At 49.9% G+C, this 11,111-nt stretch overlaps 3 protein-coding genes across 3 annotated transcripts; 2 read left to right on the plus strand and 1 right to left on the minus strand.

Annotated features, from left to right (window-relative positions):
- Positions 1 to 62: 62 nt before the first annotated feature.
- Positions 63 to 2,785, plus strand: BO86DRAFT_391658 (transcription factor IIF subunit TFG1). The gene is made up of 4 exons (XM_025672643.1): positions 63 to 1,617; positions 1,673 to 1,951; positions 2,004 to 2,247; positions 2,320 to 2,785. Exons 1-4 carry the CDS (start codon positions 268 to 270, stop codon positions 2,559 to 2,561), a joined length of 2,115 nt encoding a protein of 704 aa, XP_025524437.1. The 5' UTR covers positions 63 to 267; the 3' UTR covers positions 2,562 to 2,785.
- A 300-nt stretch (positions 2,786 to 3,085) lies between these two features.
- On the minus strand, positions 3,086 to 9,717 carry BO86DRAFT_438103 (tetrafunctional fatty acid synthase subunit FAS1; the record flags this gene model as incomplete). The annotated part of the gene is made up of 2 exons (XM_025676105.1): positions 3,086 to 3,868; positions 3,925 to 9,717. 2 exons carry the CDS (start codon positions 9,715 to 9,717, stop codon positions 3,401 to 3,403), a joined length of 6,261 nt encoding a protein of 2,086 aa, XP_025524438.1. The 3' UTR covers positions 3,086 to 3,400.
- Positions 9,718 to 9,826: 109 nt separating this feature from the next.
- BO86DRAFT_177734 (uncharacterized protein) lies at positions 9,827 to 10,507 on the plus strand. The gene has a single exon (XM_025666566.1). It carries the CDS (start codon positions 10,087 to 10,089, stop codon positions 10,471 to 10,473), a length of 387 nt encoding a protein of 128 aa, XP_025524439.1. The 5' UTR covers positions 9,827 to 10,086; the 3' UTR covers positions 10,474 to 10,507.
- Positions 10,508 to 11,111: the final 604 nt, after the last annotated feature.

Genomic DNA, 11,111 nt, shown 5'->3' on the forward strand with positions numbered 1-11,111 from the left:
CAAAGGCTCGATCGCAACAAAATGCCCTTGCTTACATAATTCATTCCCTAACAAGGTAGACACCACTGTTCATTCATTCACATCACTATCATTCTACTCCATTCTACATTTCATCTCACTTTCCATCTCACTTTCTATTCCGAGATTTGAGCTGGTGCATTTGACCCTAGTATCACATTGGAAGTCCTTTACTTGCATCTGCATCTAAGCATTACCAATATTGCTGGCTCGATCGCCATCAAGCCTGAACACCCGTCTAAAGCTACTATGACGCCCCCACCGAATGAAACAGCTCCGCGAGTTCAGACAGGCGCAAATGGACCTCAACCGATGAGGATTCGGCGACCAAAAGTGGCGGACCCTCTTGTACGACCGAAGCGAAGACCGGTAGCAAAGCCGTCTACTCTGACATCCGCAAATGGTGGCCTTAAGCTTTCATCCAAACAAGCTACGCCTAGCACTTTGTCGACGGCCAGGTCCGAGAAACCAACCAAGGTAAATCCTGGAAATGAATTCTCAACAAATGGGTTTAGTGGACCTTTGTTATCAGAAACATTTGTCGATTATCCTATCGTGACGACGAAAAGAGCGATCAGAGAAGGGCTGAAGCATCACATTGCCAGATTCTCAAGTAAGAAATCGGTCGACCCTCGGGACGAAGCGCAGTTCACTCGACCTGTGAGGCTTCAGCGTCGTGATCCACGGACACGTCCACATGAAATTACCACTGAAAAAGGCATGGGCAACCAACGCACAGGCTCCGAGTCCAATAATCAAGGCGACGACGCTGAACGCGAGGAGCTGGAGGCTAGAAAAGCTGCCCGAGAGAAAGAACGTGCCGACAATATGGCTCAAATAGCCCCTTCCATGGGCTCGGCGCCGAAAAGACCAAATGCTCCCAAACAGAAGACGCAGCAAGTCTCTAGGACTGATATGACACCCGAAGAGATTGCCAAAACACGCATCAAGTATGAAGAAGCGTTGCCGTGGCATCTGGAAGATTTCGACAACAAGAATATCTGGGTTGGCAATTATGAAGCTGCTCTTTCTGAAACCCATGCAGTATTTGTCTTCGAGAACACGGGGCAGATGAGGATGATTCCTGTAGAGAAATGGTACAGGTTCAGTGCGAAGAATCAATTCAAGGCTTTAACCATCGAGGAAGCAGAAAGGTTCATGGCGAAGAAGGTGAAGGACCCGAGATGGTTCATGGAAAAACAGCAAGAATTGGCTCAGCGCAAAGAGCTGGAACAATTTGCTAAACAGCGAAAAGTTTATGCTGGGAAACAAGGTACCCCCGGCGGCGCCGAAGGGTTGGAAGCGGATGACATGGATTTCGAAGAGGATCGCTTTGCGGACGATGAAGAGCACGATGACCTTTTCAACGAAGATGAGGAGGCAAAGGCGGCTGAAAAAAGAATCAAACAAGATCAGTTGAAGGCGAATGTCTTCAACCTTAAAGAGGAAAAGGATTACGAGGATGAAGAACTGAGAGAGAAGAAAGAGAAGGAAGCGCGCCGGGTACTCGGGAAAAAGGTACGGAAGGCACTTCAGAAAAGAGAGAAGAACTACGATTACAGTAGTGGCTCGGACATCAATCCATACTCCGACGAAGAGGTAAGACTTTCCAACTATACAGTGTGCTCTGGCATTGTGACTAAACCCCCTCCAGAGCTCCGATGACAGCGACGCCGAGCGGATGAAGGAAGAGGAGCGGAAGGCGGAGGAGGAGAAGGACAAGAAAGAGCCCCTTTCTAAGGTCAATACCACACCCTCTGGCCGAACAAAGCACACCGACGCTCTGAAGAAAGTAGCACCCCGAAAACGTCTGGGATCCCCTTCAGATGCGAGTGGCACCGATACTTCTCGCAAGAAGGGAAAGAGCAAGTATTCTTCCCAGGCCTCGCAGCCTACATCTCTTTCCGCGTCTGGAACGTCCTCGGTGGCGCCTGTGAGTGCATGATTCGATCGCTTGAGTAATTTCATCTCTAATGCAAACGCAGGTAAGCAAAAAACGTGTTCGTCATATGCAGCTTGGGGGAGCAGGTTCTACAAGCGATCTAGAGGGTGGCGCAGGATCTGGTGGAGAGGTAGGGGAAAGTGGGAAAATTAAGAAATTGAAGCTTAACCCTCCCTCGATGACACCACAAAGTGGTACGCCGCAAGGATCTAGGGTAGGAAGCCCAGTTCCCTTGAATAGTAGAGGTTTTCCGGGAAGTCGTGCGAGCAGTCCGGAGCCGTTGAGGGGTATGTTCAGAACCATAATGTGTTTTCATGCTTTGCAAAAGGTAAAGTGTGCTGACTACTGACTTCCCACAGGCTCAACGCGCATCTCTACGCCAGGGCCTTCAAGCATCGCCCAAGGCTTTCCTACACCTGCCGAGATTCATGCCGCTATCCCACCGACCGGAATTCTAAGCAGCGATTTGCTGAAGGTATTCCGCCCTCGTATTGGTGAATCTAAGGAGAACCATAGAAGATTCATCGCGATTGTTAAAGATGTTGGGGTGTATGGAAAGGAAGACCGGCTACTACGGCCCGGCATTTTGAAGGAAGCCTAGGCCTTCGATGACTCGCTCAACTCTGCCTACTACAAGCGTGAATGACTTTTTCTCAATCTATGGAATGCAAAGAATAATATCGTGAACGTGATTCCCTTCTTAGATGCTCAGAGCAGGATAGATCAGTTATCTGTCTAGCGTGCTCCGCTGGAAGATATGGTGCGCGTTTTCTTCTTTGCTCTGTGCTTAGGGCAAAATAGTACGCTTATGTACTTGAAGACACGTAGTAACCCGAAATGGTCATTTAAATTACGATTCTATGGAGAGACGCGCTACTCTCACACCTTGTCTTTTTCTCTTGTTACCTCTGCAAAGCAGATAATCATAAGACAGTTTGCTTGAATTCTATACAGAAGTAGTCGTTATACAAGTTACAAGTTATACAAGTTATAGGCAGAGAACTTCTTAGGCAAAAAGTCCTGGGGGTTTTTGTTAGGCTGAAGGAAGGCATTACTACCTAGAGCTTTCTTCTAAAGGATAACGTTTCTTTCTTAGGGGCTCTTAGGAATCATAGTATCTTGATTGTTTGTAATGGTAAATAAGATCAAAGTGATCGGTTACTACCCTGCCCATCGGTTTAGTGAGGTAGCAATAGACAAAGACGAGGCGTCGATAACGCATCTCCTCTATGAAATACCTTCGTGGATATATGATGCCTCTAATGTTCTCCCGGCACTGACAACTGATACTGCAATAGCTGACAGATAATCCGTAATATGGAAGTCTAAATAAAAACTAAACAAAAACACATGCCCACTCATTCAGGAACAGAAATTATGAACTGGATTATAATAGACGACGAGAATAAAGCCTATGTACTATAACAACATTCTAACTCTCTAGCTTTGAGCCGTGCTCTCATTTCCCTCCTCGAATTTGTCCCAGTTGGCCAGGATGTGAGCGATTCTGGGCGAGTTTGTGAGACGGTAGACGTCCTCGAAATATTCCTTTGTGATTTCAAATGGCCTTGCTGTAACGTTTGGAATGTATTTTCCAACCAGCTTACTGGGGTCAATGGTGGTCTTGTTGATTTTCTTGAGCAGGAATGATCGGAAAGGCTTGACACCAGATCGAAGGAAAGTGCTATGGAATGGTACGTCGATACCTCTCAAGGGAATGGTGGCGAAGCCGCGCTCTAGCGAGATGGGCTTAGGCTTCGACTCTGTTTGCTTCACACACTCATCTATCATCTTGACAAGATGCGATTTGACGTCCTCCAAGGACATGCTTTGCATGAGAGCGGGAATGTCAATGTTTTGGGCCTTAAGGTAGTTGAGTAGGTTGGTGAGACAGTCAAGCGCCCGTAGCTAGTCATGAGGTCAGCAATGTCGAGCTATCGACGATCAGACGGAAAGACACTTACATCACCAGCAGCAACGTATTGCATATTGGCAACATTGTAATTGACGATCTCCAGAAGCCAACCAGTTTGCTCTGAGATGTTTTCTACGACATACTGAAGAGCTTGTTCATTGAAGGTCTTCGAGATGCGGCTCGGGTTAACGGCGCACATCGAGTAATTTGAGCGACCTTGCTCGTCTCTTTCCACAGCTACCTGCATTGTCAATCCACGATAGAAGACAACTGAAACCAGGCTTTCAATGGGCATGACATCAGCGAGTGCAGCCAGGGCCGAGTATTCACCAAGAGAGTGACCAGCAAAGCTGCTGTCTCTTTGGACAAGGCCCTTCGAGCGCATGTCTTCAAAGCTTGCCTTTTCCATCAAGGTAAGGGCGGGCTGTGTGAACTGGGTCGCAGAGAGAAGCCCTGACGGGGAGCGGTAAGTATAAGATGTAGTCTCTTCGTCGATTTCCTTGAAGATCTTCTCCGACTTGATGGAACCGTCCGCGTTGACAGTTTCAAAGGTCATTGACATATAATTCTGACGGATCGCTTTACCCCGGGGGCCCCCGAAGTAAACGGTGAGTTCCTTGGGATTGTTCTTGACAATATCGATGATTGACAGACCATAGTTCTCGATGAAGTGACGATCTGCGCGGTCCCAGACCTCCCTTGCAACAGGACTGCTGGCATATAGTTCCATACCCATTCCCTGCTCTTGGGATCCTTGTCCGGTGAACACGTAGGAGGTGACAGGCTGCTCGACCTCAGCCTCGCCAAGAAGGACCTTCTCTTCAGTCTCTTTATTACTGGCCTCAACCTTGATGATCTTGCGACCGGCAATCATGCCGACATGCTGCAACTTGACAGTGATAATGTCATTGGGCAGGACCATGCCCACAAGCGAGACATGGAAGCCTCTCACGCGCCCAATATTGTTCTCTGCGGCCCAGGTTTCAACGTAGCTGCGGACGGCAGCACTTGTGTACATACCATGGGTGATGGTGCCTGGTAATTTGGCATAGCTGGAGAACACCCGGGACACATGAATGGGGTTGTAGTCGCCCGAGACACGAGCATAGGTCTCGTTGGACGCGGGAGCACGCAAGACTAGCGGGGTCTTGCCGCTAAGGGGGATTGGGTTCTCAAAGTAAACTGGCTGCTCGATAGAAGTACCATTTCGCTGGAGGTAATCAATCACAGGATTTCCATGAGATGTACCCGCCTCATAATCCACAGAAGCCACCTGGATGACCTCCTTCGTCGGCAATTCCAGCAGTACCTGGCCTACAGTCTGAACGTTGCTGAAGACGGTCTTGTTCTTGAAGCGGATCAGACTTTGAAGGCGGAAAGTCAAGGTCTGGCCCAGGAGTTCGACATCGCTTTCATCCATGCGGAACCACTCTTTCGAGCGAAGAATCGCCACATCTCTGCTGGATGCAAGGTGAACCTGCATGGGCACCTCGTCCTTACGTTGGAAGGTGTTCTCAAAGTCCAGGTAGGCACCACGATACAGGAACTGACTGGTAACATGCATGATCGGCTTGCCCTCTCTGAGAATAGTGCCACAGACCTCAACCATCTTACCGGAGTCTTGATTGATGACCGAATTGATTTGAGCTGAAGTATCCAGAACGTCGCCGACCTTCAGAGGCTGAGCCCCAGGAACCATTTTGAATCCATTGGATAGATGAACAAGCTTCAGTAGGTCACCATCAATGGTACGAGGGAAGATAGGTTTGGTGATAGCCTTCCACCCGGCAACGATGGCAAAATCCATGGGGGCGAACACCTCTTTGCCAGGTCGGTCCACGAAAGCCTCACCAGTGTTGCCAACAGCATGAACAAAGTCAGCTACAGCTTGCGACGTGATTGTCTCACGTCCACCGTTGAAAGTGGCAGTCGTCGGTGTATCGAAAGGAACATCCTTATTGCCAAACCAGACGCGATAGTAGAACTCCTTGATGCGATCGTTGCGGCCTTCCATTACCTCCCTGATGGGTGCGTACCCTGCCTCAGGGTGATACGTGAAGAGGAATGTCAAGGGAACGACAGCAGCCTCCGCGGTCCGACCCTCAAAAAGAGTTAGGCTAATTTGATTCTTGTCGTTCATCTTTACCTCAACTGTTTTGACCAATTTGCCGGATTGGTAAGGCTCCCGCACGACGATACTCGTCTTGGATGGGTCATCAGGATGCGAGATTTCCACGTACATGCCTGCGACGGGTGCGACTATGCGTTTTAAGGGATTGGCATCGAAACGATGATCCTGAACGAACACGTCTGCCAAAAACAACGCATGTCTCCAGGAATACGCCGAGCCAGCAAGAACACGAAGCCAGCGATCCAAATCAGGCAGGTCCGCTGAGGGAGAAGATGACAAGCGGTAGGTGATCTTGTCACCGTCTTCCGCGATTGTCAAGCCGTCAATATCTTGCTCATCGTCGATCCTGTCGAATAGTCCCCCGAAATACTCGATGACAGGCACTTGCGTCTCGTCTCCGCTGTACACATCCTGAATCAGGTTCTTCACGTGACCCTGGTGGATACCGTCCAAGATGTCCCGGACAGGCTCGTCAATGATAGTTGAGAACTTGGCAGCCATGGGACCCTGAAGGATACATGTCCTTCCGACGTCCTGGCCCACAACAGCCTCCAAATCCTCGCTCTGCCAAAGAGAGTCTTTCTTGAACCAGTACTCGAAATTCTCATCCAAGGAAGGTACGAAGGGAACGGGCTTCTGTCCCCGACGCTGGCAGAGTAGTAAGAAATGCTGAACGTCCTGGGCGTTGATCAATTGGGTGGCTGCCTCAGGGTAGGCAGCCAGGATGTTGTCAATATTAGGATAAGGAGTATTCAGCTCAGAATAATTTTGGAGAAGGGACGGCTGACCCTCAGTTGTAGTGAAGCGTTCCTCAACACGGCGGATGAAGTCGCCAGTAAGCTTTTTCAGAGACTCATCGATCCATCTTGACTCATGCTTGACATACATGAGATCTACCATGCGGTGGACGACTTCAGTGTAGGTCATGTCTTCGAGGTCGACGGTTTCGCCAGCAGCATTGCGGCCGAACCAGACCTTATGAAAATCATCGTTCAGCTTCTTGATAATGTAATTGCGCTGCTTCTTCAGCTCCGGGACACGCTTAGCCTTGTCCAACTTGAAGATCTTCTGGTCCATCTCGTGCCAGAACAAGACACCCCTGGTGGCTAGCTTGTGAATCGGCTCACCCATTTCAGACAAGACGGTAACCACGCCTCCTGCGGCTCCCTTGTATGTCTTCTCCCAATCTTTGTCATCAAGGCCAGGTGCATCGGCAATAGCCTTCTTGGCATTCTTAGATGTATGAGCCTCTTTGGAGATCATCATGCGGCTTCCAAACAAACATCCATCGAAAGGCATCGGGGGGTATCCGAAGCCAGATGACCAGGTGCCTGAGAGATAGGGGTAGGTATCCTCGGAGCCACCAAAGCCGCTGCCTGCCACAAGGACAATGTTCTCATAACGTCTGATACGGCTGTACATTTGCAAAATTGGCTGATGAAAGTCTTCGAATGAGTGATGACCACCACCACGGCCTCCGGTCCATTGAAGAATGATAGGGAACTTCGGGTTAGCCTTGGCAATGTTGATTACCTGTTGAATAGCATCGACAGAGCCCGGCTTGAATGCAATGTGCTTGATCCCCAAAGTCTCGATGTACTCATTTGCCACCTCAATGGACGGAACACCGGCACCAATCGTCAGACCCTCGATCGGCACGCCTTCAGATCTCAACCTACCGATCAAGGGAATCTGCCACGCCATAGCACGAGGGTTGACATAAATCAAGTTAATCGTGATGCCACGCCCGGGAGGGATGGCCTTTTCGATCTTTGTCACAGCGTCAGTCATGGTCTTGGCATTGTAGTAACCGCCACCCGCAAGCTCGATGTGGTAACCAGCGTTCATTGTAGCAGCAACAAAATCCCAAGCAACAGTGGTGGGGGTCATCCCGGCCACCATGACTGGCGGAATTCCTAGCAGTCGGCTCATCTTGGTGTCCACGAAGGTCTGGCCCATCGCGTTCTTCACGAGACGTGGCCCGTACTCCTTGACCCAGTCAATGGCGTACTTGACAGAGTGTTCGTCACGATCGAATAGCTCGGGCTTATATCCCACTTCGGCGTTGGTGCCGTCCATAGCTCCCGCAAGCACCACACGAACACCGGTTCCATCCTTGTTGCGGTTGGTCAGGACTCCCAAGCCAGAGATGCCGCCGGGTCCGAAGTCAACGATGTGTGTGGCACCAGGGAAGACTGTGGCTTGCTCCCAGTTGACAGCATCATGGGTTATCATGCGAACTAACGCCGGTACGATATTGGCTTCACTAATCTTCCGCAGGTCATCACCGGTCTTAGTGCCGAAGACGGGGATGGCGAGTGATCCGGGGGATATCTCCAAGTCCTCTAGATCTTCCAGGATACGGTCATAAGCCGGGTACAAGTACTGGCTATGGAAAGGAGCGGTGATAGGGAGAAATCGGTTGACGAAGCGGACCTTGCGCTGGGTGTAAGGGACACGGTTCTGATCCAGACCTGTGGGCGCTTTGACCTTGCGCAGGCGCAGATTAAGACCATACAAAGACAAGGGAGGTCCAGTCACAACAAAGTTGCGAGCGCTGTTAATCAAGGAAATAGAGATATGGCGGTCCTCGGGGAGATGCTGGTTGGTCATATCAATGTGTTCTTGCACGGCTGCTCTTGGCAGATCTCGGATAGACAGCATCGGTGTGGGCGCACCCTCTCCATTCTCAATCGAGTCTTGCAGAACCGAGGGCGCAATAGAAGTACGCGGATAGGCTTGCTGGCTGCGAAGACCAATCCAGAAAAGCATGGTCAATGCATTTTTGGAAGCCAGCTGGAAACTTTCCCAGGAAGTGGCGGAGGCGATCGCCGCTGCAGTGACCACTCCCTGAGAATGGCCAGTGGTTCCGCTGAATCTTTCGAGGACCTCACCGGGTGTTTTGCCCAGGACCTTGCAAGTAACAACGAAATGTGCTAGTTGAACCAAGCCAATCAACGGCAAGCTGACAGGCGCGGACACGAGATAATCTGTGTCAGGTTGAGAATCCGGGTCCTGGAGCCACTGGATGACGTCCAATCCTTTAGGGTAAAGCTTATTGGCCTCGGGCTCCCGCGAAAGGGATTGAAGCAACTCGGCAGAGGATGTGATCAGATCATCCACGAACGAGGGGTAGGTGGTATAAACTTCCCTTAACTCATCGAAATATTCTTCGATGTTACCTTGTCCCCCAAAGACTGAATAGATGCTCGCTTTCTCCTCTGACGCGGCTCGGAAGAGGGCCGAATCGTAGGGCTTGGTAGGCCGCCCAGCGGCAGCTCTACCGGCATAATAGGCCTTGACAACTAGCACCTTCTTCGTGGTAATGCCGGGTAGACCAGCAGCAACAGCGTGCACATCATTGCCGCGCATGAAGGCCCGTTCGAACTCGTTCAATGCCAGTTTCAAAACCTCCAAGTAGGTGCCCTGGGCATCGTCTTCGCCCTCTTCCACCTCGCGTGCAACATGGTCAATGTATCTTGCGACCAATTCGGCGACCGAGGAGGGCTCATCGTCTTGGGCAAGCTCATCTGTCGGCTGTGGTAACGATGCTGTGAAAACATCCTTCAATTGCGATGCATGGAAATGAAGCGACGTCGGGACGAGGAAAGAGAATTCAAGCGAGCCATGAGCCAAAATAAGTGGCCTCAATGACTGTGACGAGCGAGGGGTATTAATGCCCGTTTGTGGGCCGGTAGATGTTCCATACATCCTGTAGTTCTCTTGTCGTTAAGGTCTATGAGCGGAAGGCCGAAAAAGGCGTCGGGGAAGAAAAATATTAAACGGAAAAGTGCGTAGGTTCTGTTATCGATAAGTATATATTGTAAACCGAAAATTTGTGCTAGCAAGTGATAGAAGACAGAGGAGGGAGAGGAGAAAAAGCGTGTGTGTGCACATGGTCCTTTTCTCCTTTTTAATCTCGTTCTTCCTTGGGCGTGTGGCCTACCTATTTCTATCAGAAATTGTGAAATAAACCTGAACTCAAGGGAACCACAGCCGGACACGTCGTCCAACACAGGATAGGTAGGGGAGGGGCGGCCGCCGGAGGAGGAGGAGGGTAGAAGAGTAAAGACAAGAAAGATGAAGTTTAGAGGAAGAGAGGTATGGGGAAAAACGGTACTACGATATGGGGGAAGAGGAGGAAAGAGAGAGAGAGGGGGGGGGGGGGGGGGAGGGGAGGAGGAGGAGGTAGAGGGGAAGAACAGTAGGAGAAGGCAGGATGGAATTGAAGCCTTGAATGGGCAATTGGAGAGCGCGAGAGTGGTTCAGCACCTTGCGGTACTAGTAATAATTTTGGAATCCCGGCCCCGAGATAGGGCGGTTGTGCACACTGTTGAACCGGCTGGGCGGAGGAAGAGATCCGCCGGCGTGGGCTGGTTGAATAGGAACTGGCCGAATTCGGTATGGTGGGTGGCCGCACCTCCCCAAAACTCTGAAATGGTTGGGCTGGACCTGAAGACGCGGTGACAATACCTGACCACTATTTTCTGCTCATTCCTGTCCATTCCTGACCATTCAACAGTTGAAAGGTTCAATTGATGGTTTAGCAATGACTACGGAGACTAGGTATTTAATCTTCACCAACAGATCCATTGAGTACTTAGAAATGTAATCAGTATAGTTCTTGTAGTATCATAATACCTAGATGTCAGTAGTGTGCTGCTGAATTCAACCTGTCAGGTCTGATTCAATTGCAATCCTTATGATGGTTTTGCACCAATCATACGCTGTTGTTGTGACTTGTTCTTCCCTCCCTCCCTTTTTTTTTTTCCCATCTTTCTACTCTTCCATGCTCGTTCTCGGCTCCGAAAGACTGCTGGAATTCATGCAATGCTTCCGTACCGTATGAAAGTCAACTTCCGCCCCAACACTCACCCAAAAAGAAAAAAAGAAAAAAAAGAAAGTAACAGAGGAGAGAAAAAAAAAGGCCCCAGTTCTAAGTCCCGTCCCAATTCCCAGCTACAATAATACTTTGGTACCCATCCGGTTGCCGTCGCTACATACTACGTATCGCCAACCTTTCCGTCACCCAAACCCCCCTCTTCTCCCATCCTAAAACTCCCAGGCGTTAAATAATATTCTTTACATTCGTATTAGTGTATTTT

The sequence above is a fragment of the Aspergillus japonicus genome (assembly GCF_003184785.1).
Source record: "Aspergillus japonicus CBS 114.51 unplaced genomic scaffold BO86scaffold_56, whole genome shotgun sequence".
Lineage (NCBI taxonomy): Eukaryota > Fungi > Ascomycota > Eurotiomycetes > Eurotiales > Aspergillaceae > Aspergillus > Aspergillus japonicus.

Bases quoted from the DNA above. Each gene is read 5' to 3' on its own strand.
- BO86DRAFT_177734 (XM_025666566.1), top strand. From the start codon at position 10,087: ATGAAGTTTAGAGGAAGAGAGGTATGGGGAAAAACGGTACTACGATAT.
- BO86DRAFT_391658 (XM_025672643.1), top strand. From the start codon at position 268: ATGACGCCCCCACCGAATGAAACAGCTCCGCGAGTTCAGACAGGCGCA. The intron at 1,618-1,672 runs GTAAGACTTTCC...AACCCCCTCCAG, and splicing joins ATCCATACTCCGACGAAGAG to AGCTCCGATGACAGCGACGC. The intron at 2,248-2,319 runs GTATGTTCAGAA...GACTTCCCACAG, and splicing joins CAGTCCGGAGCCGTTGAGGG to GCTCAACGCGCATCTCTACG.